The sequence below is a fragment of the Balaenoptera ricei genome, chromosome 6, assembly GCF_028023285.1.
Source record: "Balaenoptera ricei isolate mBalRic1 chromosome 6, mBalRic1.hap2, whole genome shotgun sequence".
Classification (NCBI taxonomy): Eukaryota; Metazoa; Chordata; class Mammalia; order Artiodactyla; family Balaenopteridae; genus Balaenoptera; species Balaenoptera ricei.
In genome coordinates, this window is record NC_082644.1 from 99,195,123 (window position 1) to 99,212,093 (window position 16,971).

The following is a 16,971-nucleotide window of genomic DNA, read 5'->3' on the forward strand; positions in this document are numbered from 1 at the left end:
CTTAAAGTTACACATGAAGCTCCCAGTGTATTTCTATTGGGCAGTGCTGCTCCAGGACAATACAGAAGCCGTCGCTCTACTGAAGCTAAAGATAAACTCCTAGGATCCCAGCAGAGTTTCAGAGTAGCAGCACCAAGCAAGGAGCAGGAGTGACCTCCAGCAAATTCCTGAACCTGTCCGGGTCTTAGTTTCTACATCTATAAGAAGTGACTGGTAGAAGTATTTGCCCCACCGGGATTTTGTTATAGAGTCAAATCCAGTTGTGAGTGAAGGCTCTGGAAAACGTAACGTGCGATAGGTATCTTCTGTTTTCTGGGCTCCCCTGGGAGGAAACCCCACTTTCCCTAATCCAACATCCCTGAGCTGGAGGACAGCCTAAGTCAGGATGAAAGTGGAAATATCTGGACAGCCAGAGATATGCTGCGCAACAGGATTCCTGGGGAAGGGGGTGGGGGAAGGGACTCGGTCAAACAGGAGAGGCCAGTGAGTTTCTTAATATACCAGTCAGAACAAGCTGTCCATCTGCGAAATGCTCCTTTGTGACTTACACTGTACTGCATAGGATGCTAGAACCACCGCCGAGTTAAGAGGGCAGGTTAACCTGTCAGAAGAAAAACATATTAGGAAAGTCACCAGAACCCACGACAGCCCAAAACACTCATTGATTATGGGTAACACATGTCTTTTTCTTGGATTAACCATTAAAAAAAAATCACGAATAATAACAAAGAATTTTAGGATACTCAATCTCAAAAAGTAAAGATAAAAGTAACACACTAAAGAGTCTTTGAAATTAAAAGAGAATTTTTCCATGTTTAAAATAATATATATTAATACAAATACCATAAGGCTAAAGGTTTAATGTTGGCCAGGGTTTGGCTGGTCAAGAAAGGTCAGGCTCATATCACTAAGAGAAAAAGTGAGAAAAGTATACTCTTAGATCAATGGGCAGGCAGCCTTTGTCTCTTTCTGGTAAAGACGTGAGACTTCTCATAGGGCTAACTGAATTCCTGAGCTCTGCTGACTCTGATTCTTGATTACCTGCTTTCTAGAAGGATGACATCCTCTTAGAAGGGAAAAACAGAAAAGTATTCTGAATTTTAAAACTCCTGTGAGTTTTGAATTACTTAATTAGTTACAATGACTTATGATTCCTAAATCTATTCACCCTCCTGAAACTTCCCATCTAGAGGGAATGGTCTGCTACCCCTCAGTTTTCCTGTCATCCACTAGAAATCCATGAACCCAAGGTTGGACTTGTTTTCCTTCTTTCCTCTTAAGCTCACTGCCCTCCCAAACACCCTGTTTCAGCCAATGACGCCATCTCTGTCATATTCCAAATCATCTTGGTTGCTTCCTTCTCTCCATTCAGCTACAGATTTCACGGTCTGCCTAGGAGCTCAGCCAGCAGATCTGGGGCAGGAATCACTGCCAGGTGGAGGAACACATGAATAGAAGCAGGATTGAGGGCTCGCAGGGTTGGGGGGGACACAGATTTTAAAAGCATTCTTCCCAGAAACCTTGTGGAAAGTGGAGAAAACATGCAGTTTCCATGGCAGCCCATGAAGTTCCCAAGATATGAGTCACCCCCACCTCTCTGACTAATCTGGTTGGCTCACCAGGGTTTCCTTTCTGTTCAGCTGTGCTGTCTGCTGGTCCTGAAGCTGCATATAAATATGAAGGTAGCCTTCCCTATCTGAGGGGCCCCATCTTTCAAGTAACCATGTGTTCCTGCTAGAACTTTTAAATGCAGATATGTGTAGGGATGCTTGCTATATATTCGATCATCTGGAGACTCAGAGAGCCCAAAGGAAGAGCAAACATCAGCATTCACTTTCCTACCAAGATGGGCTTCAATGAAATCTAAGCTGGTGCCCTTGCTACAGGAAGAGCAGGTGAATGGGATTCAGGGAAAAGCTTAGGAGAGTGGCTAAGGGGGTTCAGTCTAGATGGGAGAAACAATCCTATGAGTAAGTCAGGAAGAACAACATTTCCAAAGAATGGTGTAAATAACAAACTAAAGAACACCATGTTCTTTGACAGATTTCTTCCTTACTCTCCAGGCTTTAGGGTCTCCATCTGTCAGACAAGATCACCTATCTTTTCAGGAAGGAGGGGATGAACGAGACCTTTCAAACCCGGGAGAAACGCTAACTAGATCCACTGAGTCTGTCAAGACATCCACGGCTACTAAGGGCTGGATGCCACCCTGACAGCCCCCCACCCCCAGAGAGACGAGGGCCGCCTGCAGGCCTGACAAGGATATCAGGGATCTAAGCCAGGACGTGGCCCTCAACAGGTTTCTACTGATTCACACAAAACAAGGGGCATAAGAAAAAATGAAGACGACCAATTTCTAATACTTGGAGAGCTAGACTGGAAGCTCCTGAGGTAGGGGTGGTGGGTCCGGCCTCACTGGACCAGCACAGTCAGTGCCCATCTCGTAACACGTGCTATTTGCAAAATATGTGTGGGGAAAACAGGTCAGTGTGTAGAAAAGAAAGACACAACTAGTTCTATCACCACAGAAGGCAGCCTGGACCCAGGACAGGGGTGGGTAATCTCAACCTAGAGTTACCCTGAAATATAAGAAGGCTGCCTCAGGAAAGCCCCTCATCCTCTTCCAGCCTTTTGTATAGATTCTGTTCCTGCCAAATCCCTCCTGCTTAAAACCCTCAACAGCGCTCCTCTGCCTGGTGGATCCAAGACGCAGGTCTCTGTCTGACAGGAAGAGCCCTCTCTCTCTCTCTGTTCTGCTGTAGGCCCCCAGCATGTGGTCTCCAATTGGGACTGTGCGGGGGGAGGCGATGTCCTCTCTGCCCAGTGAGATTTAACTCCTCACTTCTTCACCAACCCCAACTCATCACAGCAATCCACACTCTTCACAAAGCTCACACCGGCATCTCCTTCTCCTAAAACCTATGATGGCTGTGGTCTCCACCGCCCATATTGGTCCCAACTGCTTCACGAGCTCCTGTCTCATTTCCCCGACCAGACTGCAAGGTCCCTCATGGAAGCACAGTGGAGGCTTCTGAAGACCCTTCTCAGTAGAAGGAAAGAGGGGGTGGGGAGGATGGGAGTAAGACGTGGCTGTTCCCACCCGTTTACCTGCTGCAGTGCCTCCTGTAAGTCAAGAAAAAACTCTGGATTTGGAGAAGGTGGCTCAGGGACCACTGACTTGGAATTTCTCCTCCCCTCCTGAGCCTCTCAGATACTTGGCAGCCACGGAGATGGTCCTGATGCACAAGAAGTGCTGAAGCACGGACGGATGCTCCTGTCTTCCAGCCAAGTTCCCCAGAGAGAAAAAGAGCCACCTCTGGGTACTAAGGGGCTCAGAGGGGACCTAAATTGGGCTTGATTTGCCTTCCTGGATGAAGCCTGTTTTACATTCGGGATCCCTCCTTCCCTCCCTTTAAAGTTTCTCAGGTCTTTACCAGAAAGATAACTGTACCTTCTATAATAAAATTGAAACAACATGAAATGAGGTTTGTCAATCCTCAGCTTCTCCAAATCCAGACCAAGCTAGAAACAGATGTCCCAAGCAGGATGCTGTCTTCAACATCCATTCTTTGTTTACATTTAATTTGTTACCAGAAATGTATGCTCATTAGATTAAAACCAGGAATTTCAGTAGTCTGGGGCAACTGACAGGAAAAGAAGAATGCAAAAGTCTCATTACCTTCCTTCACAAATATCCATCTTCAGTTGTAAGAAATACAAATGCCTATGAAATAATTGTTTTCATTAATTCACAATACTCAAATTAAAATAAGCCAAAAAAAAAAAATTGACGAGTCAAGGACAAGACCTGCACATGTGAAAAACAAAACACACAAAGACATATTTTTGTCTCAAGTATCAGGCGCTGTTTAGTACACTGCAAAGCCACGCCCCTTCAGTAATAATGGCTCGTGAAGCTGCCTTAGTCTCAGTGGGTAGTGGCGGGGGGCATTTCCAGCCGGCCTCCCGCCCGCACATGCTGTCTTAGGGATGGCTGAGCAAGGATGGACGGGGTGAGAGCAGCCCAAACAACCAGCTGCTGCTGCTGCCAGTGAGTGCCCCCGGCCTGGACCTTCCCAGTCAAACTCGGGGTATCTGAGAGCACCAGGACCCACAGGCAGCCCCCTGCACCCCGAGGGGCTGCTGTTCTGAACATCTGCACACCTATGTTCCCTCTGTGTGAAGTTACTGAGAGGTGGAGCGTCTAGGAAGACACCTCCTTGGCTGGGGTGCAAACACCCAGCCGGGCTTTTTCCTGTGTCCCAGGAACTGTGGGTGCCTGAGCAAAAGCATAGACATCAGTTATCTACAGGCTGCCAGGCCTCCCGGGTGAATCCTGCACTTGTCTGTGAGTTCCCAGCAATGTCGCTTCAAAACCCGGGACTTGATTTGTGGGCAGCACTTGGTAAGTTCTTGGTTAGTCACAGGACCCTCCATCCAGGGAGCAGGAATCACAAGGCATCAACAGTGTTGTGCAGGCCGGGAAGGGCCCTGGAGACCGTTATATTTAGGGACACGGCATACATGTGACACTTGGCCTCTGGCTCCCACTCTTTGTTAAAATTAAAAGCCTGGATTCGCACGGGATAGACATTCCAGCATCTGGCCAAGATGACAAAACGGAAAATTCTTGAAATCCAATACAGATGCAGCAGAAGTGTTCGGGGCCAGCAGAGAGAATTTCGGCAATTTAAACAAACCAGTCGCAATATTCCTTCTAATTTCTATGTTTAAAGGTTAAGGCGCCAGTGTTTTGAGACGTGAATGCGTCACATGGTATTACAACCCTGTATTTGCACAGTTCTGGGCTGTGGGTAGTACTTCATAACTTATCGCCTCATTTCAACCTCATAAGAACTCTGCGGTGGGTACTGCTACTTCCATTTTTTACTGATGAGGATACGGATGTCGAATGGGTTATGTGGGGTCAGTTATGTCTTATTTCAACCTGGACACGCATGCTATGAAAAAAATCTGATTATGCTACAAATTTCTTATGCGTCTAATGACTAAAAAGCTTAGGATCCACCTCCTAACTCTGATACTACTTTGACTGTAATTATCACCAACTACTCCTACCGTGTTGAATGCCAGAGCATCGAGAGATGGTGTGACATACATTTGCTGATTCTCTCTTATTCCAAATTGGAATCTCTATCTTTTCCACCTAGGAGAACACAATTGGTCCTTTCTAGTTTGTTCCTATATTTATCCAAGCTGAAATTCAACTGGAATTAAGTGTTCTCTCCTCCTATAATGTTACTGAGAGAAAGAAGAGAAGGAACAGAATTACAGATAATCCAGTGGTAAATCTGGACTTTCACTGAGAAGCCCAGCTAAGCGGAAGGTCTTCCTCGGGATGTAAAGGAGAACGGGAACCTGGAGACCCTTGTTCATCAAATGCTACTTTGTCATATATTCAGCAACGTTTCTGAGTCAACCCCAGGACATCATACACAAAGAGATCAGAAGAGTGGAATGATGCCCAAACTTAGGAGACCTCCTAGGAATCCTGAGAGAGCCTGATTCTGAGACTGCCCGTATATAAAAGTCTGTTTAGAACAGCTCTAAATTTATCAGAAACAGCCACTGTGGAGGCTCATAATCAAGGAGACGGTTAGCAATTAGAATAAAGGAAGTCATTTAAAAGAGATGCTTGGTGTGCCTGACTTCAGAAATGTAACGCTCATTTCTGGAGTGGACCCCAATCCATGACCTCAACTTCAGAAAAAAGCAATAAATGCCTCCCTGCCTAGATCCTTAGTAAACAAACAGGAAAGAACAAATACCACCTCTATACTCCTCCTTTGACCCTTGAGAGCAAAATTTCTTTAAAGGGGAACTTACTTTTGCATAGCCTACAGAGCTGGGGCTTAAAAAAGATACTATGTATAATACTGTACATCAACTATACCTCAATAAAAAAAAAAAGACACTAAGTGCCAGGAATATAGGCAAAACTCTTCAATAAAGTAAAAACAAAACAAAACAAAACAAAAGTGTTTTGAATGAATGGTGGAAGCCTGGCCCAGCCTAAGAAGAAGATCTGGCAGTCCTGGCTGTTCCCCAGCTCTGCAGGAGCCACAGGGGTGGTTGCTGCCAAGACTCCTGCGGTGTTAGGAGAAATCTGTTACTCACATCCCAGAAGGTGACAGCTATACTCTACTCCACCCTGGGGGGACCACCCAGCTTACCATGGGAGGTTGAGTAGTGGGGTTGAGTGTCAGTCTGGAACTAGTAACTTTTAGGAGGGACACGGACAAACCGAATTTTATCTGGAACTTAGGTAAGAACAAAATTTAGTCTATTATTTGTCTTCAGCCAAAATCTGCCTCTTTGTGGTCTCCACCCACTGGCCGTAATGCTACCACCGAGCACATCTAATTCCCCCTTTCCCATGACAGCCCTTGGAAGATGTGAAAGCAGCCTTCATTTCTCTGAGTCTTCTCCCCATCCTGACCTCCCTACCTTTCCTCAGATGTCCCTCAAGTGACAGGGAGGCTCAGCAGAAAGGAGCTTCCCTGTGGGGTATGGAAGTAGCGTCCAACGACCGAGAGGGGCCCTGGAGAACGGCTCCTGGGTTAGGCTGGCGTGAGTGACCCCTTCACTCAGGTACTCTGGCAGCCGCAACCCTAGGGGCTCCAGCATCTCAGGGAGGACACAGGGCAATGAGGGACGACCACTGGTTTAGGCAGTGCAGGTCACACTTGGGGTGGGAACCCTTCAGTGGGTAGTAAAGTCAATTTAATGAGCCACAAGTGACATTTTAAAAGAAGAAAATAGAAAACTTAAGAGTGCTTTGCAATTACTATTGTTTCATGAAATGTCTGCTTCAGTAATTTACATACATCTGTGTAATGCATTACAAAGCAAAATATATTTTTTATTGTGGGGTTATGATTACAAAAAAAACACCACTGGTTAAAAACACACACACAAATACACACACACACACACACACACACATATAAAATCCATCATGACATTTTTTAAAGCATCCCTTGAACAGAATTTGATATTCAGCAGTAGCCTGAATATTTCCAGTAGGGAAATCCTGGTGGGGTCATTTCAAACATATTCTCATAGATCATGTCACCACTTTGCATCCACCGGCTTATGAGTTGACCTGTTGAGTTGAGTGTCCTACACTCCCCCTTAGTCCACCAGCATGAAAAGCTGTTATGAGGAAAACTCAAGGCATCACGTGTATGTCCCGTGGTTACCCAATGAGTCATGCGGGACATCATATACCCGCTTAAAATTTAACCTAATAGAAAACACAAGTCAAATCTCCAACGTCTTCTATTGTAGAGGGAAGAGGTGTACAAAGAAGACAAAATAGTAGTAGACTAATATTTGGCCTTTAAACACATTAAAAGTTAAAATGTGATCATGTGATTACCATTTTTTTTAAAAAAGGAAAAAACCAAAGAGCACTTTATGTCCAAGTTAATGTCTCCTCCTTGGTGATGGTCTCATGGCCACAATGGGCACAGGATAGGATTCAATAATCCTGAACATTCATTGCTTTTTTTTCTGGTGGAAGAGTTTCCCTCCCTAAGAAAAACAAACGTTTCAATAATAGAAGGGCTGGCTGTTGCCCTGGGGGGAGGGGAAGGAGAGGCCCAGGCGAGCTTGCCGAGTCCATGTTCAAACAGCAACAACTTTCCTGTGCCCGCCCCTCCATTCCAAACACGGGTACCCACCCAGAAAACCCATGTGCCAGCTCAACACCAGGGCCAGGACCTGCGCCAAGCCCGGAGGGGTAAACAACTCTCGCAGCCCTCTGGCCCTTATCTGTTTCACAGATTGCCTGAACCACAGATTCACGGAGGCGGAGGAAAGACACTGACCCGGCCTCCTCTCCTTTGAAGCTCCTACCAACAGGGGATCTGATAGAAAGTTCTCAGTTCAGAGACCTCTCATTCTCCTAAAGAGCTCAATCCTAGCCCCTCAGAGACACTGCGCTGTTTGAGAGGTAGATGACTGTTTTACAAACTTCCTGATTGCAGTAGCAGAAAATAACTGCGTTCTCTGAACACAGGTGCTCAACATGCAGGGGAAGCTGGACGGAAGGGGAAGGTAGGAGGTGGTGGATGGGAGCGTGCTGGGAACGGCACCAAATCAGGAGGCTCAAGATGAAAATGAATTCGCCGATTAAAACTTCAATACATGTACCCCCCAATTTTTACTGGGATCGTAACTGTTCGTGCAGTTATACCCAAGTGAAGTATCTGGCCACAGTGATAAATTAAAGAGTACATTTTCAGTGGTTACTCATTTTTATATACTAAATAGAAAACTTAAAAAAAAATGTTATTACCTGGTTTGTTCTTGCTGCAGTGTGTTGGGATCAGGTATAAAAAATCTTACTCGAAAATGCAGGGTACAGGGGATACCTCCTACAACATTTTTGAAAAACAAATTAAATTTTCCCTTTAAAAAAGTCAATGTATGTAAGCGGCTACTCTCCCATAAGTGATGCATTTTCCACTAGACCACAGCTTTTTCCATCAATAAAAGGACTAATTTCAAAAAAGGAGTGCATAAGTTAGTTAAGTGTTCAGAAATCTCCAAGTCTACAAGAAGTAAAATATTTTTGCAACATCAGCATAAAATGAGGTATAATCTACTTCCTATTACATGTTTAACTTAGGGATGTGTTCAAACAATGCACTCCATTATCTGTATTAGGAACTTTAAAAATCCTTAAATCAACAGATTATACAAAACTCACAAAGAAGTAATCTCTCACATATATAATGACTTCATACTTTTCAAGTGTTTTCATGTACACTCTTGAATTTAAATACCGCCATGACTATACGTAGGCTAGGCTGCTGTCGACTGCACTGTGTAAACAGATTAGCCACCAGGCTTGGAGATGTGACTTGCCTTGGGTCACACAGCCAATGATAACACCAGACTTATAGCACTGAGTCTTTTGATTCTGCATTTTAAAATCATTTTTATACTGGAAAATATTTCATGCTTATAATGCAAAGTGAATTCTAAAAATGATTAATACAGTAGAGAATATTACACAGCTAATATACTCAAATATGGCTTTATGCAACAACGCCAAGAGTCCATTTGCTTGCAAGGATAAAATTAGCCCATTTCTTTTGCTGGATGTGGCAACAGAAGAAGATCAGATTGTGTTGCTAAGATCCCATACTCTTCTTCACGTCAATTTCTCTCCTCTCCATTACTCAGTATATATTCACTGGCCCTTTCCAGCACTTTCTGGCTCTGTGAAACTCAAGCTTTTCCCACCCTGCCTCCCTCACTGATCTCCTCTACATTAGTTCATTATGGGCTCCACCCTCCCTTCTCAGTAGTACCTTCTGTCTTTATCTCTGGATTGTATCAAAGACTCTAATGGTGTGTGTGCACCTATGAATGTACCTGTGTACAGGTACCTGGGTACCTGTGGGTGGTTCTGTAACTCTGGGTGCGTGTGCGGCCCTGCATGTCAGCCAGGTTTGGGGCATAAGGTGCATAAAGGGGAACAGAGAGCGTGATGTTGGAAAACCAGGTGAAGGGTGCAGTGAGGTGTGGTCCGAAAACCCACCTAACTGGGAATTAACCTACAGCACTGGGATACACTCACGTGTACGTCTGTGACACTATTTACCCATGCCTTTGCTTCCTGTGAATGGAACTGTGCTGTTGAAAAGGACTCTGTGTGTGTGTGTGTGTGTGTGTGTGTGTCTGTCTGTCTGTCTTTCCTATTCTGGCTCTCACACTGGGCTGAAAAAGGCCATCCTCCTTCCCCTTTCTTTCCTATAAAATGAAACGTGGGTTCCTTTGCTCTTAGCTGTCTTCTTTCACCTTTCCCTTTCTTGCCCATATTTGGTGAGGACCCTTGGGGGCTGATCTGGAAGCATCTCTGCTAACTCAGAAGTCAGACAGGGAGAAGTCAGCTTACTCACGTCTCTTGGACCACCTGGAATCCAGGTACCAGATGTTACAGGTACGCTGAGGATTGGAGGAGAGAAATGGGCCACGATACACTAATACCTAGTGTTCAACCGACATGGGAAGGTCACACCCACCTTTTAACTGCTTCCTGATGGGTTTGCTTGCTTCAAGCCATCTCTGTTGGATAAGAAAACATAAGATATAAAACCAAACCCAGCGGGAGCCCAGCAAGTCTTCAAGGGAGGGTACTCACAGGAGAGTCCACTGAGTCATCACTGTGCTGCAAACCAAAATACTCCTTTTCGGTCACGCCCAAGTAGTTGTAAGCCATATCCAGGAGAACTTGACCAGTATCTTGTTTCTAGGGAAAAAAAAAGTCCAGTGGGCAAAATTTTAAAACAAATTAAGAACTGGTGTTTAAAAGTCTTTATTGCAGGCAAGAAGGTGTTAAAACACGCAGAGAGATTTCATGCACACAGGTACCCTACAATAAGAAATATTAATAAGAATTTAATAAATTCCAAATTAAGAAGCCCCACGGAACATATGGAAAGTAGGGCTAAGATAAATATGATTTAAGAGAATGAGATTAATTTAATTTTCTAAGATTTCTTCCTTCCTCTTAGCTGAGATTCCCAAGTGATAGTGTCTAAACTGGAAAACTCAGGTATCCCAATGACAGTAAACTCCCCGTGACCTACCCACGGATTATCCACAGCAAAATGTTAATCCCACGTCGGTTTATGTTGGCTCCTCAGGCGCCATGCAAGTATACACAGGGAGGAAAACTCTACTAATAGCATGAAGGGGAAGACAGCTAAGAATACTCAAATGCCATTGGAAATACCCTCCAAGTGATCTGGCAGGGGACACTGGAGGCTTATCTGCTTCCCTACTCCCTGGCATCTGAAGTGAGAAGCCAGTGGAGACTTTCAACCACACTTCACGTCCAGAGCAGGACTCAAGACACCTTCGCCACTCAGTGTTTTCAGACCGGGCACAGTGCTGGGCGTGGGGACAGGGCCATAATATGTGTCCCTTTCCTGCCCTCCTGGAAAGGCCAGCCGTGCAAGCAGCGACCATAACTCGGCGTGTCAAGTGCCAAAGAACAACTCGGGGTACAGTGAACACACACAAGACAACACAAATGGGTGACTCAACCTGGGGACAAGGGAAAGCAGTCCCTGACCTGGTTCTGGGAGGCTGACAGGGCTGAGTGCCACGCCCTCCCTCCAGGCGCAGGAGCTAAGAAAAGGCATCAAGCTGACGGCCCAGCACAAAGGCACAGGGGTGGGGAATCTCGAATTCTCTAACAGGCAGACTTCTTGGGAATCCTTTGAACCAAACCATTTGACTTAAGGGCAATGTGAGTCAGAAAGAGACCAAGTATAGAACCAGCAAAGGCAGCTTTTTTGAGCACCTGATAGCAGATGATGTACCTGAAAACAGGTCACCATGACCAGGATGAGGAGAATTAGATAACTGTCACCCCCTCCTGCAGCCACTTCTCCAGGACAGTCTCACTTATCTGCTCCACAGTGTGGGAACACAAGGCACCGGGACAGACTCACTTATCTGGCCCACAGTGTGGGAACACAAGGCACCGCCTGTGTCCTGAACACATCCCCCTTCCTGCCCCAGGGCCCTGGTTCCCGCTGCTTCCTCCACTTCCCAGGTCACCTCCCATCCCAGGGGAATCAGGACAGTGTGGAAAAGATGACCTGGTCCACATACTCTAAAGCATGAGATATTCTCCCTCCAAATGATGAGCTACTCTTGATGCAAAGAGCTATCTGCTCCCCTTGTTGAAATGATTATTTGTATGATTTTATATTATGTTTAATATATATTATTAATGACTTTAATCTACTGGGCATCTACAAGGAGCCTGCCACGGTATTCTGCACTTTTTATATATGATATCCAATCTTCGCAGCAATGTCACACAGCTGTCAGCACCATGCCCTGTGCCGACGAGCACACAGAGGCCTCAGAGCTCCGCGCCCTGTGCTGTCAGCCGACGGATGGTCTGACTGCCTGACAAGGGAGCGTCTGATGCCAGAGTCTGCACATTACCACCACACTGCCACTCTCCCCTCTGGAGCGCATAATTCATCCATTCCAGTATCTGCACGACTCACCGAGTTCTCAAAAGGAATTGAAACAGGATACATTTTTGTTAAGAACAGCCCTCCCGGCCCGGCGCCGGCCCCACAAGAGGTCATCTCGGCTACATCAGGTCACTGTCCGTGACAGGCTCGCTCTCTGGGAGGAGCTAAGAACAGCCGACGTCCAGGTCAGCTTCCCCGAGGATGGCCGCTCCGGGTCATAAGATGACCTGGGCTGAAGAATCTGAATGCGACAGCGCAAATGACCCCCAGGAGCAGAAACATATAAAGTGACAGAGATTCGAAGTCGCAACCAGGCCCTCAAATTAAAGGTCAGTGGGAGTCAGCCTTGACCAGGCTGCTGGAGGCTCGGGGGGCAGCACAGGCAGCAGTGACGATACCAACGGCATTCGTAACCGAAGATGACTGGGTGCCCACTGAACGCCAGGCACGTGATTATCACTCTGGGTGGATGCTGTCCGCATTCTCCTCTACAGGGCTCATCACTCCTCCTCCTTAAAATACATCCTAACCTGGGATTCTCATTCCCTCTTGGCCTCCCCTTATCTCCCTAGACAGTCCTGCTTGTTCCTCATCCCCCCAACTGCTGAACACCGAACCTCATTCGTATCTCCTGTCTATTCACTTCTCAGGTGATCCTGAAGTACCGCATCTACCCTGGTAACACCCACATATGTATCCCAGCCTAAACCCTTCCCTTAAACTCCTCTTTTGTATACCTAATGCCATCTCTACGCAGACGAGTAAACAGGCATCTCACACTCACCATGTCCGAAACAGAACCAGTTATTTCTGCCCCCAAACCTGCTCCTCTTGCGGGCTTTCCCATTTCTATAAATTGCAGCTCCATCTTGCCCACTGCTCAGGACAAAAACCTTGGGAGTCACCTTGAGGCCTCTTTCACATCCCAAATCCCACTGGTTCCACCTTTAAAGTATTTCCAGACTTGGTTTACTCTTAGCCCCATTACCACCCTGTCCAATCATCATGGTCTCTCCCACAGACTAAAAGTCTCAGCCCTTCCCCCACCCCCTCTCCCAGTTTAATGTCGACCGAGCATCCAAAGTGATACTTGAGTCAGATCATGTCAGGTCTCTGACCAAACTCACCAATGCAGAACAGAGCCAGTGCTCAGAATGACCTACGAGGCTCTACACAATCTCCCTATCCCCTCAAGAGGAAAAAAGTTACGTTAAAAAAGTAACAAGACAAATAAACCCCCATCTATTTTATTACAGAAAAAGTTGGGTTTTTTTCTCCAGACTTAAGTGGAAAAGAGGAAAAAATTAACTATTTGCACCAAAATGTTCTGTTGTGACATAGGAAAATAACCAAGTACAGCGTTATATTCCATCCTTTTTATCGGTGTTTTTTCTGTCTGTACCATCTGCTGTGTTCATTTCTCCAAACTCACGTCCACCTTGATGTGGGAGTAGGGGATAATCTTGTCGAAAGGCACATTGGTGCATGTGTGTCTGCTAGCTCACTTGTCCTTGACGATATTTTACGATATTAAAGAAAATCTTTTGAAACGGCTGTTAGGAAAAACAAAACAAAACAAAACAACCCATCACCTGTTATCTCTCTGACCTCTTCGCCTCCTCCCCTCCTCCTTCCTCATTACACTCCAGAGGCACTGGCTTCTAGCCTGTTCTGCAACCACACTAAGGGAAGGGGACCCCGCCCCAGGGCCTTTGCTCTGCTGTTTCTTCTACCTGGAATGCGCTTCCTCCTGAGAACCACACAGTTCCTCCCCTTACTTCCTTTAGGTCACCTCTGAAATGTCATCGTATGAGTGAGGTCTTCCCAAATCGCTTCTATAAAATGACAACTGACAACCCCACTCCTTGCCCTGTCCTTAACGCTCCACCTTCCTTATCCCGATTTTTCTTCTAAGTACATGATACCGCCTGACATAGTACACATTTGTTTATGGTCTGTTTCCTCCCTCTAGGATGTAAGCTTTAAAAGGGCAGGGATTTTGCTCTGTTTTGTTCACTGCTGTATTCTTTGTACCCAGAACAAAGCCTGGCATGTAGTAGGTGCTCAGTAAACATGTGTTGAATAAACATTCATGTTCTTGTCGGGAAGAAGATACATGGCTGAGGAATAGCTCTAAGACAGACAATATAAATTTTAACAAAGGAGCCATGTCTGAACTAAGCTGTCAGTTTACAGCAACTGGAAGAGACCTTCGGGGCCTCTACAGAGCAGCCACTGTGCAGCGACTTCATGCACACTGCCCTCTTCTCTTGCCTGCTCAGCCACCAACGTCCACAGTGACCTGGGGTCAGCAGGAGGCAAACTCATGGGTGGGGGAAGACCCCAGCAGGGACCACTTTTTGTCACCCTTCAAATTCTTGTGGCCTTCTAACATCCCCCAGTTGTTCTCCGGTACCCTCTCTTCTCTTTCTGATGCCTTCCATTGCACACTGAATTTCCCAGGCTGGGGCAGATGCTGGCAGCCAATCTGGGGTTGGAGGCGACCCCCTTAGAACTGGCCAGAGGACGGGAGAGACAGACAAAGGTCACGAACACCCAGTGGTGACTGGGGAGGGGAGAGGCAGCAGGGACGGCTACTGGTCAGGTATCTTACTGCTGACGTAGGACTGGAGACCCCGTTTCTAGCCCTGCCTCTGCCTGAGGTGGGACAAGCCAGGCCCTCCCTGAGCCCTGCCATCTGGAAGGCTAACCATCTCACTACCCTCCAGAAAGGACCCGCCATTTACCATTTGCACATTTAATGAGTACCTGCTGTGAGGCAGGCACAGGGGAAACGACACTATCGCCCTTCTCCAGGAGCTCACAGTTTAAAGAGTGACATATAACCTGATAATGACAACTACTATTCATGCAATGTGACAGGGGCCCTAATAAAGCATACACAGGGCACCATTATTGGAGAATCAGCTCAGGAAGTCAAAGATGTCACAGAAGCAGTAACATCTAAGACTCACACAGTTCACAAAGAAGAGGGGGAAAGACACGCCAGGTAGAGGCAAGAATATGGGCAAAGTTTTTAAGGTTATTTCTAGTTCAATCTCAACATACAAGATCTGAGACCTCAAGCTTTTAATTTAAAATAATTTCTCTTCATTTTATAAACCAAGAGATGAAAAGTATTTCTTAGGGGCATTAATTCAGAAAAAATTAAATTTGGAGAACTCACATTAACTTTAAAGGTCTGTACCAAGCCATCTAGAAAGCAGACGCTGCAGATGACTTCGGATCGAGTTTTCTCTTTGGGTAATTCTGAGGTGCGTATGTTATTAATTCTTCCACCGAACGCACGTAACCGGGAGGTCATAACTATCGTTGAATAACCTGTAACAGAAGACACACCTGGTTAGCTCTGAGGTGCAAATTACCAGTTCCATGTGAACATACCTCCCATTCCATCCATCCCTCACCTGTCTGCCTTGACCCTCACAAAACTGTCTGAAGAGCTCAGATAAATGAGAGCCAGATAACAGACCATGTTTCCATCTGAGTTCCGACTTCTAAGCAGCTTTAAACAATATTTATTGCTCAATTATAACACATTCAGAGAATTATATGGCTTATTTGTGTCTTATTATCTCCCTGGTCTAAATCTTCTAATTTATATTTCCCAGGTTTTAAATTTGTTAATGTTTTACAACTTTATATATTTGTGTATTACACCTCTAAGTTTTTACAGAACTAAATGTGATGTAAAAATGATTTAAAATATGAAGATATTTATTGATCAATTAGACTACATTAAGAACATCTATTCATTAAAAGACTATTTAAAAAAAAAAAAGACCCACAGAGATATTTGCAATATATAACTACAAAGAATATATAAAGAGCTCCCACAAATCAAAAAGAGAAAAAACAAACAACTAGGTAGAAAATGGGAACATTAGTTGTCAAAGAAATGCAAACTAAAACCTCAAAGCAACAGAACCACACCCCCACCAGAACAGCTATGATGAAATCCAACAAAACCAAGGGTTGGCCACGGTGTGGAGTAGCTGGAACTCTCAGGCACTGCTAGTGAGGATGTAAATTAGTGCAGCTACTTTGGAAAACCGTTTGGCAGTATCTACGAGAGTTGAACATATGCACATTCTGTGAAATAATTCCACTCTTAGGCATATTCCCAACAGAAAGGTATACATTTATCCATTAAAAGACATGCATAAGAATTTTCATAATAGCTCCAAATTGTAAAAGACCCAACAGAACGGATAAACTGTGGTGGAGTCCCACCATGCATGACTACACAGCAAAGGAAATAAATGAACTACTGTGACACACGACACGAATTCCTCTAGTGTTGTGTTGAGCAAAAGCATCCAGACGCAATAGATGACCTGTAGAGCGTGATTCCATTTACATAAAGTTCAGAATAGGCAAAACTAATCAACAGAAGACAGGATAGCAGTTACCTCTGCATGTAGTGACTGGGGGGTGTCCAGGGGTCTTCTGGGATGCTTATATTCCATCTCTTAATTGGGGTGCTAATAACACTGGTGTACTCACTTTGTGAAAATCCACCAAGCTCTACCCTTATGATTTGTGCTCTTTTTTTGTATGTATATTTCAACAAAGTTTACTTTAAAAATACATGAATGGGGCTTCCCTGGTGGCGCAGTGGTTGAGAATCTGCCTGACAATGCAGGAGACATGGGTTCGAGCCCTGGTCTGGGAAGATCCCACGTGCCGCGGAGCAACTAGGCCCGTGAGCCACAATTACTGAGCCTGCGCGTCTGGAGCCTGTGCTCCGCAACGAGAGAGGCCGCGATAGTGAGAGGCCCGCGCACTGCGATGAAGAGTGGCCCCCGCTTGCCACAACTAGAGAAAGCCCTCGCACAGAAACGAAGATCCAACACAGCCATAAATAAATAAATAAAGCACACCTAGTATACTGTAATTAAAAAAAAAAAATACA

The 16,971-nt window shown here is 45.4% G+C and overlaps 1 protein-coding gene across 5 annotated transcripts in view; it reads right to left on the reverse strand.

Annotated features, from left to right (window-relative positions):
- Positions 1-16,971, reverse strand: part of PTPN3 (protein tyrosine phosphatase non-receptor type 3) — a 110,289-nt gene that overhangs the window by 59,237 nt on the left and 34,081 nt on the right. For all 5 annotated transcript variants that reach the window (XM_059925265.1, XM_059925261.1, XM_059925263.1 and 2 more), the window contains 6 exons: positions 15,223-15,377; positions 10,178-10,285; positions 10,059-10,101; positions 8,324-8,402; positions 3,680-3,724; positions 549-601 (listed from right to left, as the gene is read on the reverse strand). In XM_059925265.1, the coding sequence (XP_059781248.1) occupies positions 549-601; positions 3,680-3,724; positions 8,324-8,402; positions 10,059-10,101; positions 10,178-10,285; positions 15,223-15,360 (466 nt within the window). In that variant the 5' untranslated portion in view covers positions 15,361-15,377. The remainder of the gene's footprint in view (positions 1-548; positions 602-3,679; positions 3,725-8,323; positions 8,403-10,058; positions 10,102-10,177; positions 10,286-15,222; positions 15,378-16,971) is intronic.